General features: G+C 35.6%; 1 protein-coding gene across 1 annotated transcript in view; it reads left to right on the top strand.

Annotated features, from left to right (window-relative positions):
- Nucleotides 1–15,584, top strand: part of LOC120634240 (muscle segmentation homeobox-like) — a 48,944-nt gene extending 33,360 nt beyond the window's left edge. Inside the window, exons 2-3 of the mRNA XM_039904716.1 lie at nucleotides 13,514–13,701; nucleotides 15,056–15,584. Of these exons, the coding sequence (XP_039760650.1) occupies nucleotides 13,514–13,701; nucleotides 15,056–15,304 (437 nt within the window). The 3' untranslated portion in view covers nucleotides 15,305–15,584. The remainder of the gene's footprint in view (nucleotides 1–13,513; nucleotides 13,702–15,055) is intronic.
- Nucleotides 15,585–18,939: the final 3,355 nt, after the last annotated feature.

Raw genomic sequence — 18,939 nt, 5'->3', positions numbered from 1 at the left:
AAATTTTCGGAACTGACCGGATTTGAACCTGCGACTCTTTGGCAATCGCGGCCTGAGCGCTTTCTCCAATTAAGCTCTGGCTCTATTACCGTCGATGCCGACATTAGTATATGCCTTTCCGAAATTTTTTATATGCATTTTAAATTTATAACATTTATATAGCAATTTCAGGGTAAGCAGTCCTTTTGTGCCTGTATGAAGTGCACGTCACTGGAGGGACGGTGGGTGGGGGTGATGGGTTTTCCAGGGATAACGTAGCTCATGTCCATATAGTAAATTTGATTGCTTAATAAGGCGTTAAGCAAAAACGAACTATAGATCTATCGAACGAACTGTCGAGGCTATCGACCGATATTACAGTTCCATACAAAAAATATGATATAAGATATAAAGCGTCGAGAGCCCAGTGGGTGGGACTTCAACTTCACTTTCCGAGGATTTCTCGGGCACGGGTCTCCTACCACAATGATAAGGGGTTAAGGCCGTAGTCCACCACGCTGGCCCAGTGCGGATTGGTGGACTCTACACACCTTTGAGAAAATTATGGAGGACTCTCAGGCATGCAGGTTTCCTCACGGTTTTCCTTCACCGTTGAAGCAAGTGATATTTTAATTACTTAAAACGCACATAACTTAGAAATGTTGAAGTGCGTGCTGGGCTTCGAATTCGACCCCGCGAAAGTGAAGTCAAGCTCCTACCACTGGGCTAACACCGCTTAAATTTAAATATTTAGAAGAATTTACATATAAAGATGACGACGATTTCCGCCCGTCTACCAAAAGTCATTTGCCACCCCTATCTCCGGAGTTACTAATCGGCGCTCATTAATAATAATTAACATAGCTTCATAGCATGCACATAATAACAACAAATCGTTTCAAAGAACACAGCAAGTATGGGTATGGCAGCAAAAACCCGGAGAAATAACCTCTCGCTACACTCCATAACATATTATCTGTTCCACTTATCCTCAGCATCAGCAAAGAGCGATTATATCCACAGATAAAACATAAAATTTACCTGTTCACCTGTCAAGCATCGTAACAAGGAAAAGTATAAGTTTACCCCCGTTTAATATTATTTGTTTATTATTTGGATTTAATTTCCACCGTCCCGTGAGTAGATAAACATAAACATCCTTTCCCCGCGGACCAAAATGCCTGTGCAGAGAGCCGCTAATTCATCAAATCTCGATACTTAACTCATTTTGTAATACAATTCCTAGCTAAGTTTAAAGTCAAATTATTTTATACTTATTTATATTTGGCGCCATTAGTAAAACCAAATTTTTTATTGAATTTAAATTAAACATCGCCATTTGCATAATACACTTTACATAAACAGATAACAATAATCGAATTAAACTGCGAATGCCAAAAATAGGCCGCCATTACACGCTAAAAGTTCCGTCTGTCATCGGAACAAGATGGCCGCGGGAAAATTAATACCTACGTTTGAAAACGGATTTTGTATGTTATTTTACCTTCATTTTAATCACGATAATTTTTTTTAAGACATTCTTTAATTTTTTGTGTTAAAATCATATTTGTAGTTACAAAAGCTAACCTGTACAGTCAAATAACATTCTAAGATTAGATCTTTTAGTCAGATTTTGTAATCGTGAAATGTGGCTACTTTAAAAAAAAACTATTAAACCGAAATGAAACAACGCCATTTGCATAATTCACTTCGCATAAACAGATAACAATAATCCAATTAAACTGCGACATTGACAACTAAATCCCAATAATTGGCCGCCATTACCCGCTCAAAGGTCTGTCATCGGAACAAAATGGCCGCGGGGAAATAAATACGTTTAGAAACGGATATTATATCTTCATTAGCGTGCGGTAGCGCATTGATATGTCTCCTAGGATCTAGATGTGGCTGGTATTGAATAGTTTGTATTTTATCACTTTTGCGGAGGAAGTTCTTCGCTTCGTTCGTATCTTTTTGTACCATTGTGTATCGCACAAGGTTATAAGGCATATATGGGCATCTACGGCATATTAACTGTATAATCGAGCTATTGTGATAGTTTTGTTGATTTATATTATGTTTTATAAATTAATATTTCTACTATTCTAATCTTGACTGCTTATAATCTGAGAAAAGTACAGAATTCCTTCGTGAGGATGGGGTAAATGCTTTTTTTATTACCATTTAATTTTTATTCCACTCCGGGTTAGTGTTTTACTGCAATCTCACCTGGTAGTAAGTGATGACGTAGTCTGAGATGGTAGCGGCCTAACCTGTTAGGGAGTAGTCATACCCCCTAATCGGTTTCTACGCGACATCGCACCGGAACACTAAATCGCTTAGCAGCACGCCTTTGTCAGTAGGATGGTAACTAGCCACCACACCAGACCAGGGAAAATTCAGAAATAATAAATTCCCGTCATCCTCTGCCGGGAATCAAACCCGAGACCTCCTATTTAAATTCAAAGAGCTCACTGTTGTGGCAGGGAGGTAGTCAGCTCAGTCAACATGATACCGAAGGAAATATTAGATATATCTTTGTCTAAGTTTCAACAAGAATCGGTGATGGTCCGGTAGAACTTCAACTTCACTTTCGTGAGGCAGAGTTAAGATCCCAGCACGCACCTCTAACTTATCTAAGTTTTGTGCGTTCTAAGCAATAAAATAACGCCTACTTCAACTGTGAAGGAAAACATCGTGAGGAAACCTGCATGCCTGAGAGTTTTCCATAATGTTCTCAAAGGCGTTTGGAGTCCACCAATCCGCATTGCACCAACGTGGTGGACTACGGCTTAAACTCTTCGCATTGTCGAGCCCCGTGGCCTGTAGTGTGCTGGTTGATATGATGATGTGTGTTGAAAAATATATATAATATATATGTATATACGAGTAGGTATATACAAAATAATTATAAAAAACTACTTACTCATAAATTCTAATACTACACATGTTATACATTATATATATAACTATATACACATTTATGCAGATTACTACATACTATATCGGTCATTGTATTGTAAATGCTGTGCACATCTTAAAGTGGCTAGTCACACAGATTAGAAGCAAAATATTTGTAATTTTTCTTTACTATGTATTGTGAAAAAGCTGTTGGTGTTCCATTAATTAAAAAAAAAAAATTACATAGATAAGAAATGGTTTTCCAAACGCTGACTGACGTACGTCAGCAGGCAGGGAATCCCAGAGTCTGACACAATTAACCGTAGAAAAAAAAAAAACAAAAAAATTCAAATTCATTTATTTCAAGTAGGCCTACTTTATAAGCACTTTTGAAACGTCAAGTATGCATGTTTGTGTGACTCTACCACCGGTTCGGAAAGCAGATTCTACCGAGAAGAGCCGGCAAGAAACTCGGTAGTTGCTCTTTTAGAAGTAGTAGAAGAGTTGCTATAGTATTTCGTGCGACTAAATGGAACCTGGAGTTTGCCGTCGGTGCAAGATCGAAGCATGTTCTGGCCGTCCGCTCCGTAAAAGATAAATCGTTTCTTCAATTGATGTTGATGAGGAAAATTATACTTTTTTATACAAATAATTGATTGGACGAAGCAGATGGAACTACACAGACGCAAGTGTTACTTCCGCCAAAAAACAGATCTGAGTTTAAAAGAAGTTTTACTTCAAAAAAAAACTAACATATTTTCTAGCCAGCTGTATAAATACAAAACATGCATACTAGTTAGAAAAATACTTACCGAAGTCATAAATACACAAATTACGTTTAAAACTAAATCACATCTAAATACACGAAATAGGCATAAATTAAGATAGAAGATAATAAGAGAAGAAGACTAGAACTAAGTATGGCAGTAAAACTATACAGGTCGAGGGAGCAATACTATACAATAGTCTACCCAAAGAGATTTTTTTCGAGAAATCTTTTAAATTATTTAAAAACAAAATAAAAAAGCATTGTTTAAATTTTTTATAAACGCGCCACCTTTTGTATTTTTGTGTTTGTTTTGTTTCTGTACCACACTAAACTAGATAATATATTACCACTTCTTTATGTTATTTTTTTAATTTCTCATTAAGTGAAACTGTTGCTTTTGAGAATAAACGTCTTTAAACCTAAAAATTATATATTACACCGTATAGATTTCCCTACTTTTCGCGGTGTTTGCTATTAAGCTTAAATTTCATAATATATCATGGATTTCCGCATAGTAACGTTTGCTTCTATCCAATAACAAAATTTCTAACTGACTATAAAGATGCCGCTGACGCTTTTCTCTTTATCAAGGAATGAGCTGGAGGCGCTATACTTGATGTACCGGAGATAGTTGGTTGTTGGACAGCCGATAGCCGACTTTCACCTGATGATAAGTGGAATACCATCGTCTATAAACATAGCAGCACTTCACAGGGCATGCAAGGAGCACGTCACGCAACATGCCGCCCTGTGCCGCTCGTTTTGAGGCGTAGGTGGCTCATGTGACCACGCCCTTCAGACTGGAACACAGCATTGCAGCAATGCTGCTTAGCGGCAGAACTTCCCCGGACGAGCTCTGTCACATAAAGCTTCTACTACTACTAAATGAGGGTAATTTAATCATCAACCTGCGGCGTAGATGTTAATCTTACGTGCCTGTAATCAGCTGCTGCTTAGCGGCAAAAATAAGCACGGCGATAGTACTTAAAAATTCAAATTCAAAATTTCTTTATTCATGTTGGCCTATCACAGGCACTTATGAAGCGTTCATACATAAATGTTTACTTAATTGTAAGGGGGTGGTGATAACTTCGTTCGCCAACTTAAACCTAAAGCTACGAGGGTTCCAAACGCGCCCTGGTCTAAGAAGAGCCCACAACAAACTTAGACGCGTAAATTTTTTTTTTGTTATCACCATCTCACAGTAAATTTATATTCAGCTATGAAGCTAGAGCAATTCACACCCAAGCTTTTTTATCGTTTAAGTAATCCTTAATATTAACTCCTTACTTGCCAGGATGAGCTCTGTCACACTACTACTACTAAAAATACTGCTTCAAGCGTATAGGAACCACTCAGTACTCAAGTATTTAATTCTGCGGTATGTCCAACATCAACAATACAGTCAATACAGTTAGTTATAGTTACACATATTCATATTACGAAAGTAAACTATGTGTGAAACATAGAATTAATACCGTACAGAAACCGTGTACACGACTAATTGAAGCATTGGATAGAAGCAGGCGTTACTTTGCGGAATTCCATGATATGTTATGAAAATTAAGCTTAATTTGCTATACTATGCGAAAAGCAGGAGAATCTGTATAGTGTCAGTGGCGTGCACTTTATACATGCACAAAAGCACTGCCTACTCTAAATTTTTTGTATAACTCATAAAAGCGAAGGATTTTTCCCATTTTATGCCATCCGCCTTCTTTATCCATACCCTGGTCAAAAACCCTGTACACGCCACTGTATGGTGTAATATATAATTTCTTTAATCCTTATACTCCACACCAAACAGATCTTCGGCAATGTACCCTCTACGCACTTTTCGCTTCAAAACCGGAGCATCCTCAGGAGATGTTGACTTTACAATGATTTAATAATTTGACGGCCGATTGGCGCTGTGGGCAGCAACTCTGCTTTCTCGATCTAAGGCCGTGGGTTCGTTTCCCACAACTGGAGAATTTTTATATGGTGTACATGAATGTTTTTCAGTTTCTGGGCATATCATAAGTATTTATGTATATTATTCATAAAAATATTCATAATGCATCTTAGTACCCGTAATACAAGCTACGCTTACTTTGGGGCTAGATGGCGATGTGTGTGTTGTCGTAGTATATATAAAAAAAAAAATCCAATTTTTCATTGTAAACGCTTAGTCATTTCACACCATTTAACAGTTGAAAGTCATTATTTTAACTCTAATGTTCAAAACGTTTACCATAAAATGGGAAAATGAGAAAAGTTTGTAAGCTGGCAACATTCCGCGGGTGTAAAGTGTGAAGTGCGTGGGGCGTTATCACTTTTTTTGGGCACAATGTTTTTACTGTTTTTACATAATATAAAAAAAAAGTTTATTTGGGTAAATAAAATTACTGTAAACACTAATGGCTGGAGCCTTCCTCTAAGGGTATTACTACCCCTGAGTCAGAAGACACCGCTCTTCCATAACAAGAAATAAACATAAAAACGAGGGTAGGTATACAAACAAAAATGTTTGTGTTGATATTAGAAATAATAGAAATAACTGGCTGAATGAGGATTCTGTCTGTTTATAATACTTTGGTGTTAAATTGTAATTTATATATTCATATTAATTATAATAATTATAGTAGCTTATGCAGTCCGTACTGTTAGCATTAATTTTATGTCTTATTGTTTTATGCCTGTTTAACTAAATCAATCGTTTATGGAAATTTTTCAATTTCCTGTAGGCATTGTTGGAATTCATGAATCTCGGTCGTTGACCTTTGCTTTATAATCGTCGTGACCTCTATTTGCAAACGTAATTTCTATCGTATTTTGTGGTCCTTTTATGAATATCCTTTAGTTGTACTTTAATAATAATAATAATAAAATATTATCATACACACCAAAACATTACATAAACAACTTATAAAATAAATCAGAGTGTAATGTACTTTATTAGTAGAGTTTAAGGTCGTGAGTTTGATTCCCACAACTGGAAAATTTCTGTACATTCAATATATTTTGAAAATTTTGATAAAGTGATGCTTTATAATCGATACTGAGTCCAAAACCGTTTTTTTTTTATTTTTGTCTGACTGTCCGTCTGAATCACGCATCTGCATCACGTGAGAACTACTGAACATATGTAAATAAAATTTGGTATAGTGATAGCTGATATTCCTTATACTCCACACCAAACAGATCTTTGGCAATGTACCCTCTACGCACGTTTCGCTCCGAAACCGGAGCATCCTCAGGAGATGTTGACTTTACAATGAATAATTGTTAAGTCAAATATCAAAATTATAAATAATAAATAAATAAATAATAATAAATATACTACGACAATACACATCGCCATCTATCCCCAAAGTAAGCGTAGCTTGTGTTATGGGTACTAAGATGACTGATGAATATTTTTCTGAATAAAATACATATATACTTATGATACACATATAAACACCCAGACACTGAGAAACATTCATGTTCGTAACACAAACATTTTCCAGTTGTGGGAATCGAACCCACGGCCTTGGACTCTGGACCTTGGACTCTGAAAGCAGGGTCGCTGCCCACTGCGCCAATCGGCCGTCAATATAAAAAGTTATGTCAAAATTATAAATTACATACTTCTTCTGCTTTTCGCGGAGTATAGCAAATAAAGCTTAATTTTCATAACGCCCAAAGCATTATACATTACATAATTGTGTCTGCCAACGGAGTTGAAATGAACTGGATTGGAAACTTGGGTTTCAGAATGCATAATTATGGATTTAATATGTTATTTGGTGGCAACTCTCCACAGTAGCTAGAATCGTCCTGGTCATATAAAGACTGAACACAAGAAGGCAGAGATAAAAAAATACACGATTATATTATGCGACAGTCTTGTCGCACGGGTGCCCTGCATCCATAAATTATCGTGAATAAAAGATTCACGACATCGCATCGACCAGACTCGACTTCATAAATATTCATAAATTAACTTCCAAGTTATAAATATTTTGACTTTATTGTGACTTTTGAATTAGTTAACAGTCTTACGACATAATAGTTTCTTGACCTACAACAAACACTTGATATTTGTGAGGTTACTAGCTGTTGTCCGCGATTTTGTCTGGTTTTGGTTGGCTTTAAGTGCAGTGGTGAGTGTTTTGGTGTTACGAGTATAAGTGGAAAGTTCCAGGTTTAACCCGAAGAGGCATATTTTTTGTTTTGCTGGTCCTGCACTTCATTCATACACAAAAGCGCTGCCTACCTATATTTTCATATAACTGGCAACGAAGCAGGACTTTGCCATTTTATGCCATTTTACTCTCTAATGCTTACTCTGGTCAAATCAAAATTCCTGTGCGCGCCACAGCCACCATACAAAGACAAGTTATAAGAGATTGCATTAATATAAATTCCATGCCGTGTGGTGACAGCAGATCAGAATACAGTTGCCACCAACCCAACTCTACCCGCGGTTGTCGTACGAGGCGACTAAGGGATTACGGAGAAGGAGCAGCAGCGTGTTCTGTGCTTCTATTACAATCTACTGCGATCACCAACCCGTCTGCCCAGCGTGGGGATTATGGGCAAACCCTCCCGTTATGAGATGCCCTTAGTCCAGCACTGGGCTGCTGATAGGCTGTTGATGACGATGATATGATATATAAACTTGGATCTCTCGAATCCCTTCGTACCAAATTTAAAGAAATAGGTATACTTACAGTAGCCTCGCTAGCTATTTATTATAATAGCTATTGCCCGCGACTTCGTCTGCGTTTGATTTTGGTTTTTTGATGTGGCATTCAATTGGTATTCAAGTATTCAGTATAGCTAAGCCTTAAATGAGGGGTTTGCTGCTGTCCGCTGAGGAGTTCTGTCCTCTATCTCCAATGAATTCATCAGATCTACACGAAGTTTGGGCAAAATTAAACACGTATTATAACATCTATAGTACAAAAATAATTATTTAAGTCGGTTATAATTTTTCGGAGTTATGGTGTAAAATCGTCAAACACTTTTATCCCCTCTACCAAAGAAACCGAGCTTAATGTCGGGATAAAAAGTATCCTATATTACTTCTAACACTTCCAATAATAATAAAAGTTTCATGAGGATCGGTTAAGTAGTGTTTGCGTGAAAGCGAAACAAACAAACTTACATTGACATTTATAATATTAGTAGGGATAGGGATAGGGATTATCTTTATTAAACAAAACATAAGTAATTATAAACAAAAAGTCGATATAAACAGTCGACTAACCAGAAACGGACATAAATTAGTGATATCTGCATATCGTCTGAGAAAAGTACGGAAATCCTTTGTGGGGATGGGTATATGATTTTATAACATGATACCGAAGGTAATATTAGATCTACCTTTACCTAAGTTTAAACAATGTATTAAAACACATTTAACAAATCGTGGTAACTACAAGATTGATGAACTCCTTAACGACAAGGCTGCTTGGAAACAGGCCCCTCCGCTCTCATCTCTCACAAAACAGAAAATTCTTAAGATTTTTAAACTTTAAAACGATGTTGGAAAAGAGCAATCTGCTGAGTTTCTTGCCGGCTCTTCTCAGTGTAATCTGCCTTCCAAATCGATGGTAGAGTGACTACAAACAGACTTACTTTGAGACTTGACGTTTCAAAAGTGCTTATTAATTAGGCCTACGGGAAATAAATTAATTTTGAATTTTGAATTTTTTTTTTGATGATGATGATGATTCATAAAAATTTTCATCAATTATCTTAGTACCTATAACACAAGCTACGCTTACTTTGGGACTAGATGGCGATGTGTGAATTGTCGTAGTATATTTATTTGCAGTAGGTATATTTCATAGTCCACAAACGCTAAGCAAAGTGGCCGGTTATACTCTTCAGTCTTCTGTATAACCTGCCGCAGCGTATGAATGTGGTCTATGGTACTAAAGCCCTTACGGAAACCGGCTTGTTCGGGAGGCTGGAAGTCATCAAACCTACGAGCGAGACGATTCGTAATGACTCTCGAAAACAGCTTGTAGACATGACTCAGCAGCGAGATGGGTCTGTAATTCTTCAACATGGTATTATCACCTTTTTTGAAGAACAGAACCACCACTCCTGTGCCATGCCTCTGGCGTTGTGCCTTGGTGAATAACGGAATCAAACAATCGCTGAAGCACTTTCAGTATCGGTTTTCCACCTGCCTTCAGGAGTTCTGCCGTTATTCCTTCATCACCTGGCGCCGTGCCATTCTTAAGCTGCTTGAGAGCCACACTAATCTCGTATAGGCTGACGTCCGGGATATCTTCGGTATAGTAACTGATTTAAACAAAATTTAGTATAGTACTTTCCGTTTAAGTAACTGGTAAGCGCAGCGTTGGTCGACCCCCAACGAGAAGAGGAAGAAGAAAAAGTCTTTATTGCACATACAAATATAAAGCCAGGTTAACAAAAAAAAAACGATAATATACATATGCACAAACGGGATAGTGCAATATCAAAATTAGGTGGACAGACGACATTAAGAGCGTCGCAGGTAGCCGCTGGATCCAAGCGGCTCAGAACCGTGGAATTTGGAACTGCCTACAAAAGACCTATGTCCAGCAGTGGACGTCTATCGGTTGATATGACATAAATAAATAAATAGATATGATGATGAGGATGCATATTTAATTACAACGGCAACCACGTCCTAGATACCGGATTTAGTAGCAGAGTAGCATTGCAACTATGCTGTTTTGCGGCAGAATTTTTTTTTTAAATTTATTGTTCAAAATAAAAGTAATAAATATTTTTCCAACATAATTATCCATCCCCTTAGAAACTATGCGTTTATGGTGGGGATGGCGGGTTCGCAAGTATATATCTTAAAAAAAAAAAATATTCAACTACTTAATCTTAATGTAAAAATATTTAGACAATCTTAATCAAACAGTGGCATTTTTGAACTATTAGCTAAAAAATGTCTTTTACAATTTCTTAAAAATATATGTTTTTTTTCCATTTACACATTGCAAAGCAGGTGGGAGATCTTCAAATATTTTGGGTAATATGTATTTATAATTCCTTCTTCCGTACACATTATGTGTTTTCGGCAGAATAAACTTTTTATAACTAGGCAGTTTCCGAAAATTACCATCTCGCCCTTTACGTCTAAGATGTTGTATATTACCAAATTCTTCCTTAAGTACAGCTAACGTAACTTTGCTCTGCACTGGCAATAATTTACAATATGTGAATAATTCATGGCATTCCTTTGAATATTTTAGTTTCATTTTTTTAGGTACTATGGTTTTAACATTTTTAGTTGTAAGTTGTATATTCGGGTAATATATGTTTTATATGTTCTACCATAACTACTCTGACCGTATCCAATTATTAAGTCTGCTAGTGCCAAGTACAGTAATCTCAGCGTCTTGTAAGGAAGTTTATATAAGCTTGGCAGAAATTAGTATATCCCCGGACAAGATCTGCCACAAAAGCCTCTCGTACTACTAAATTATATACGTCATACATATCACTGCTTCATTAAAGTTTAGATGTTTAAACATTTTTTCATAATTCTAAATAGGTTACTAATCTATATCTATATACTTATAATAAAACTGTAACTGGATGATATCTGTACATTCAATATATTTTAAAAATTTTTAGTCTGAGTCGACATTTTATTTTATTTTTGTCCGTCTGTCTGTGCGGTCATCACGTGAAAACTATTAAACGGATTTAAATAAAATTTATTTTAAAGTGGTAGATGATATTTCGGGTGAACATATAGGATAATTTCTATCTCGATAAACAGTAAGTTTCCTCCGGGAAATGGGATGAAAACTTTTATCAATTTTACTTCATAGCTTCGTTAAATTTGAACCGATTTTAGTAATTCTTTATATGAAAGTGTATACTATGCATGTATTATCTTATTATAATAAGGATCTGATAAATATTGTCGGAGATAAAGGACATAACTCTTCACAAATATGGGACAACGATCAAATGCAAGCGTATCATCCTACTAATATTATAAATGCGAAAGCTTGTGAGGATGGATGTATGGATGGATATATGTTTGTATGAATCAACTAAAATAATGACAACTTACTAACTTAGTATACCACGTGAAATAATAGTAGGTACATAGCTAGCTACGATGATTATTATGTTAGCATCAGATATATTCTAGCTTCTTGATTGACCCATACGCGGACGAAGTCGCGAGGGTCTACTAGTTATTAATATAATAGAGGTTTTACTACTTGGCCTTGTAAATAAATACGAAATGTGAATTATTTCTTAATTACACATTTATTGAATGATAAATGTATCTATTTATAAGCGGTAAATTATAATTAAAGGTAAAATTAAAAGTTAGTTTATGCTAATGGCTTATTCGACTACTGTATCGTGTATTGACATAGGAACTGCCATAAATTATTATTTTTGGAAAATAAATTCGGGTCTGATTTAGGGAATTATTTATGACTTCGCCATATAACTTGCTGTTTCCTTGATTTTTTTTAATAGTGTGTGAGATATTTTATTATTATATTCTCATTCACAATACCTTTTCTTTACATTTTATTGTGTTATTTTATATATATATATATAATTAAATATATATATTATAACTGTAACTTATTCACATGCCGTGTTTACTTTTAAGAAAACATTACACTTAAATAGAATAGTTAACATTTTAAAAACGGTTGTATTAGTGTAAGTGTTTGTAAGTAAACCTTTTTTTTTTATAATCTATAATCAACCCGAATGCTAATTTAAAACTAACAACTAAATGTTGTATGTTATTTATTTCTACTCAATATTCAGAATTTTAGTATTTGTCATTTTGTTCATAAGCAAAAATAACCAAAAATAACCTATGTACCAAAATGAAACTATATAAACTCTAAAACGTCTTCGAAACCACCGCAGCGAGGCACAGTTCCTAAGATGCTGGCAGCATTGCACCTTTGAATGGCCAGACTAATTCTTTGGACAAATTCTAATTCTTTTTTTGTATTTCAGTTATATTTACATCAATTAAAATGTCGTATGCGCTCCCTTCGTATCACGTGATTTCAACGTGACGTCGCAAGGCAATAAAAAATGTGAAAACTAAGACTTTTCATGTGCCTTTCACCCTTTTTTTCCTTTTTTTTTTTAATTTATGATGCATTCTAGCACTCGTCGGGTTTGTCATAACCTAAATTTTTAAATAAGTTCTTTTATTAAAGTGTTCTCACTTATACTCAGAGGAAATAATAGAATAAATTATTGATTAAAAAGAATTTCAACTATTGAAAGATATTGTTTATGTTATACTAGCGTACCCAGCCCGCTTCGCCAGGCTAGATTTTGCTTTATTTTATTTAAACAATAAACTTACATCATTAAATTTTTAATTTAAGTCTCATAATATATTAAATCATTTATTTCTTTCCGTATTTATTCTCTTCTATTCTCTTCTGGAGCGGGTGAAGATCATTATCTACACCCATGTACACCCAACAATAGAATATCATCATAGTAAATAAAAGCTGTATTTGACAGTTTGACAGTTAAAAAATAGGATTGCTCCGATCGTCACCAAACTTTACAGGATTACTTGCCAGGTCAATCCGGAGATTGGCTGAAAGTTTCATTGAAATCGGTCCAGCCGTTTCGGAGCCTATACGGAACATACCCACACACTTTCTCTTTTATATATATAGATTTTTTAAACATGTTTTACACAAAATATTAAATGAAAAGATGAAAGATTGTTTATATTATAAGACAAGTTGTTATAATGGAGGTTACAGGCACATGCGAAATAATAACTACGATCAGCTCTGTCACAAAAAGCTGTACTAGTAACCTTGTTTTTTGAAGTTCGAGTTTGATTCCCCATTTTGCCCACAGGTGGCCCCCCCGCCGGCCCACCAGTGGTCCGCTGCCAGCTCCGGAAGCACAAGCCCAACCGGAAGCCACGGACGCCGTTCACCACGCAGCAACTCCTTGCGCTAGAGAAGAAGTTCCGGGACAAGCAGTACTTGAGCATCGCGGAGAGAGCGGAGTTCTCGTCGTCCTTACGACTCACGGAGACACAGGTCAGTTTTTTTCGGTAGGGTGGTAACTACCCACGGCCCAAGCCTCCTCCCACCACCAGACCGGAGCAGAGAAAATTATAAATTCGAATATCGAACCCGGTAACTTAAACAACAGCGCTCACCGCTGCCCCATGTAGGTCGTCAATACTCTTCAACATAAAAGTACTTTCACGTTACTCCTGTAGCCTTAGTACAAATTATGCTCGGTCGCAATCGATTAGTCGTTTTTGAGTATCGAAATACATGAATATCAGAGTACATTTTACTCTGATGACTACTTGGTTAAAGCTCAAATTCTCCTACAATTCTTTAGCTCAGGCGTTTGCAAAACAAAAATTATAGTACCTATAGGATTAACGACTCAAATAAGAACAATTTCACTTTGTCGATACAGAGAAATAAATAACTGTATCGATTGTAAGCGTTAGTAGATATAAGATTTGTTTTTGCTTTGATATAAAAAAACTTCATTTGATAATACCACATGCGGCAAATGAATCAAAAAACATCGTTTGATATACCTACGTGCGGAACTGTTATTTTCATACTTACCTCACTTGCATAAATTACGTAGTCCACTACATTAACGTAAGTTACTGAACACGTCCTGACAAGTGAATAATTTTAGTTATGTCAACACGAATTATTTAAAAGGCATAATTGATTGAAATCAACTAAGTAGGTAATTTAATTTTAATTTCTAATGTAGGTACGCACAAATAAACGCTCCTAAACTACATTAGCATTTATAATTACAGATTAGTTTGTTTAAATATACGCAAACCGCACCTACAAATTTATTTTGATAATAATAGTAAAAAATAAAAATTCACTACGACAATACACACATCGCCATCCAGGCATGTTCGGAAACGAAAAATTTTATTAACATCTTTTCCCAAAAAATGGTCTTGACATTTGATGACCCAAGAGCTCGCTTATTTTACCCAACGGCTAAGTGTATACAAAGGGGCAATAGCGCCAGCATTTTGGGTACCATGTGTGTGTCCCCTAAGTGTACCGTTAGACGCAGTGGCGTGCAGATGATATAAAATGAAGAAAATCCCCAGTATGAGCTATAAATAGTTAAGGGTGGGCTTTTTATAACTCTTACTAGAGATTTTCTCCATTTTATATCACCTCATACCCTGTGTATACCCTCTATGCACGCCACTGGTTAGACGGCTTATTTTTTTCGTTATTATTTTTATTTTTGTCAAAATATGTTCATTGATTGGTTTAATGATAGTAAAAAAAGTAAATAGATTATTAATACTTTAGGTTCTGTCAACTAACTCTAACAGCACTTAGAACCTAAAATAAAAGACCACTCATAAACTATTTTTCATTACAGGTCAAAATATGGTTTCAAAATCGCCGGGCAAAAGCAAAGCGGCTTCAAGAAGCGGAAATAGAGAAACTTCGGTTATCAGCAAGGCCTCTTTTACCCCCATCCTTCGCACTGTTCGGGGGCGGAGGGGCCCCGCCGCTGTTCGCAGCGATGGCCGCTGCTAGCAGGCCTCAACTCAGCTTCCTAGGTGGCCCTCCCTCCCACCAACATGCGATAAATATGAATATCCTGAACTCTTTGCAGCCGCATTGACATCAGGGCCACGCGATGACGCGTGACGGCCATCCGCCATCTTCCTAACATGGAGGGCGAACTGACATTGACATTTCAAACAATCGGATACACGGACTATTAAAGTGATTTTAATAATTTAAATAATCGGATACTCGGACAATATAAGTGATTTCTATATTTTTGCATCAAAATTGCAGAACCGATGCTTAATTTCGCTAAGCATTCGATAAGAAAACACAGATTTTGAAAATATACTCCAGCCACGGAGAGATGTATTTCTAAATAGCTTTGCAATTTTGACAATAAAAAATAGTAAAAGTGACTTTAAGGAATAAAATAATCGGATACACGGACTAGTAAATGTGATTTCTTTTTTTTTACCTCAAAATCGCAGAACCGCTTTTGTAATTTAGGTAATATACATTCGATAAATAAAATTCGAGAGTAAATTATAAATAGGCCGTGAATGCCAGCGAGATAAAATGATTAAGCTGCTAAGTGCGGTTCTGCAATTTTGTAAAGCAATTTTTGCGAGTGCATGTTAAAACGTATTGTAAATGAAAATAATATTAATAAATATCGATAGTAAAAGTGATTTTAATAAATTTGATAATCGGATACACGGACTAGAAAAGAAGTGATTTAAAATCTGTGGTGTTTTGTGCCAGTACTTAATTTTATTTATGTAATATTGGTAAATAATAGAAGAGGAAATTATTTCATATAAAAAATAATTAGGTAATTATTTTTTATATGAAATAAGTGCAATTTCACATAGATAAACGATAAATAGCCATAATGTAAACATTTTAAATAATTTACTTTTGTAAATATCGTAATTAAATAGTTTATAGTCGATTTGTTATAAAATTGCGTATAGTTTTCAATAATGTCGGTAATAAAATGTGTTATTATACCTTTTATTTATTTTTTAAGTACGTTATTAAATATAATAGACCATTTATTAATAGCAGATGATTGCTAATTACTTAATTTTGGAACTGATTAATGTAAAATGCATATAAAATATGATTTTTATGATCACTAATTTATTTTAAAGGCTTAATTTACGGTTTTTATATTCCTAATAAGCAACTTTTTTGGATTTGACATGTAATAAAAGAAGTTACGAATCGCTAAATTAGACATAGTTTTATTAGGCTACATCCTTTTTACTAGCATGTTTATTATTTTTTTAATGCCAATAACGTCCACTTTACATGTATAATGTATACTGTGGTAATTCTGGATTTAGTAGCCATTTTTCGCGACCTCGTACGCGTTTTTTTTTCTTTTTTTTTTAAATACCGAGAGAACTGCTCGTTTATATCGTGCTCGCGATACTTTCAACAACAAATATATATAATTATTTTACGTCAAAATTAGCACTTTCAGGACCATGATTATCGCACAAGCGTGATAAGCTATTTCAATTTTTTTTTAATTTTTTTTTTGCTTGGTAAATGATCCCTAAGTATTATGTTGTATATGTGTGTGGTGTATTATGTATTTATTATTGGGACTTAGTTGTGGAAACTTGTTAGTTACTTAGTTGTGGATCTATGTGATAAAAAAAACTACATTACTCTCATGTGAAAAATAACTTATAAAATATAAATAAACAAAAAATACATATGTTGCTAAAATGAAAAAAACTATGAAAGCTGCAGAATGAAAAATGCAGAATTTTGTTAAGATCGGCTTACGATTCAAGCTTTAGCTACATGTAAAACGAAAGCTTTATTTTAAATCCCCAGGAAATGTTACCTTGCTGCGTTTCTGAGATAAAAAGTATAATTTGTCTATTTCCAGTGCGCAAGCTTTATAACTGCCAAATTTCATTAAGATCGGTACTGTAATCCAGGCGAGCATAAGTAACAACCAATCAAATATTACGAGAATTCTAGAAGGATCCAGATTATTCTCTTTAACGAGAATAGAAGGTTAAGAGGTATAAATTTAGAAGGGAAAGTTGTTTACCTAAAAATTGAAACTTTGGCCAACATAGCACTCTTTCAATAACGATTTCACCCTTTTCCACACGGCTAGCACGGACAGGAGACAATTATATCCCCGCTGAAAGGATAAAAATGTATCTTCTCCCACAGCTTTATCAACTCTCAGAGCACTGGCGCACAACTGGAAATAATATCTTGGTGGAACACGTTAATTATACACGTTAAATATCCCCCCCAGCCCTGCAGGGTTTTCCTGAATAAAGTGTAGTGAATGATGCAGCTTAAGATGGTAACGGGCTAAAGAGATAGGGAAACCCCGTTGGGTACTTGGACTTCTCTTTCGGAGAGCCGAGTTCGAATTCCAGCGCGCACCTCTAAACTTTCTAAGTTATGTGCGTTTTAAGCAATTAAAACATCACTCGCTTCAACGGTGAAGAAAGACATCGTGAGGAAACCTGCATGCTTGAGAGCTCTATAATGTTCTCAAGGGTGTGCGGAGTCCACCAATCCGCACTGGGCCAGCGTGGTGGACCACGTCCTTAACCCTTCCTCATTTTGGAAGGAGGTAATGATATGATGATGGAAAACCTCACATGGTACGACATACAAATCCTTTTCAATTTAAGAGGAAACCCGTGCAATGGTGCCCTGCGGCTTCGCCCACGTAACTTTCAGAGGCAGCGTCCTGCTACATAGTCTACACCTATAATCATTTATGAGATTTTTAGTTTTGTTTTTTTCACAAACATTTTTTTATCCTACGTAATTTTTTTTTCTATATTAATGTACACTATATTATTTTTAATACCTCCAAGAATATGTATAACAAGTTTCATGTAGATCGGTTCAGTAGTTTTCGCGTGAAAGCGTAACAAACAAACTTACATTCACATTTATAATATTAGTAGGGATAGGGATATGTAGTTTGCACCTTTGCATTTTTGCATTGGTTATTTATAGGGGGTAAAACCTTTTTATTCTGAGAGGAGACCAGTAGGTTTTTCTTCTTCTTCTTCTTTTGATTTATGGCTTTTCGTAGTGCCAAAACAGCACAATGTACTTTGCCAGTGTCAAGTAGCTTGGAAAAGCCAGTAGGTTTTTAAGGATGATGTTTGAAAAATATAGGCATATATATGTTTTTTTGCCGTAGTAATTGACGGACAAAGCCGTACATATATTGACGGGCGATTGGCGCAGTGGGCAACGACCCTGCTTTCTGCTTCCAAGGCCGTGGGTTCGATTGCCACAACTGGAAAATGTTTGCGTGATGAACATGAATGTTTTTCAGTTCTGGGTGTTTATCTGAATACTTATTAAAAGTATTTATGTATATTAATTATAAAAATATTCATCAGTCATCTTGGTACCCATAACACAAGTCACGCTTACTTTGGGGCTAGATGGCGATGTGTGTATTGTCGTAGTATATAGTATATATAAATAGGGTAACACTTCACAGGGCATGCAAGGGTCACTTCCTACAACGTGCCGGTATTTCGCCATCAACCTAAGGCGTAGTGTGCGGGTGTTTTTAATTTAGGACGAATATTAGTTTATTAACGACGTTTTAATTTTTATCTTTTTATTTATTCCACTACATGTTAGCCCTTAGTTGCAAATCTCACCTGATGGTTAGTTATGATGCAGTCTAAGATGGTAGCGGGCTAACCTGTTAGGGATGGTTGGTTAATGGCT

Source organism: Pararge aegeria, chromosome 23 (assembly GCF_905163445.1).
Source record: "Pararge aegeria chromosome 23, ilParAegt1.1, whole genome shotgun sequence".
Classification (NCBI taxonomy): domain Eukaryota; kingdom Metazoa; phylum Arthropoda; class Insecta; order Lepidoptera; family Nymphalidae; genus Pararge; species Pararge aegeria.
Note: the sequence above shows the minus strand (reverse complement) of the source record. Positions and strands in the feature narration are given on the sequence as shown.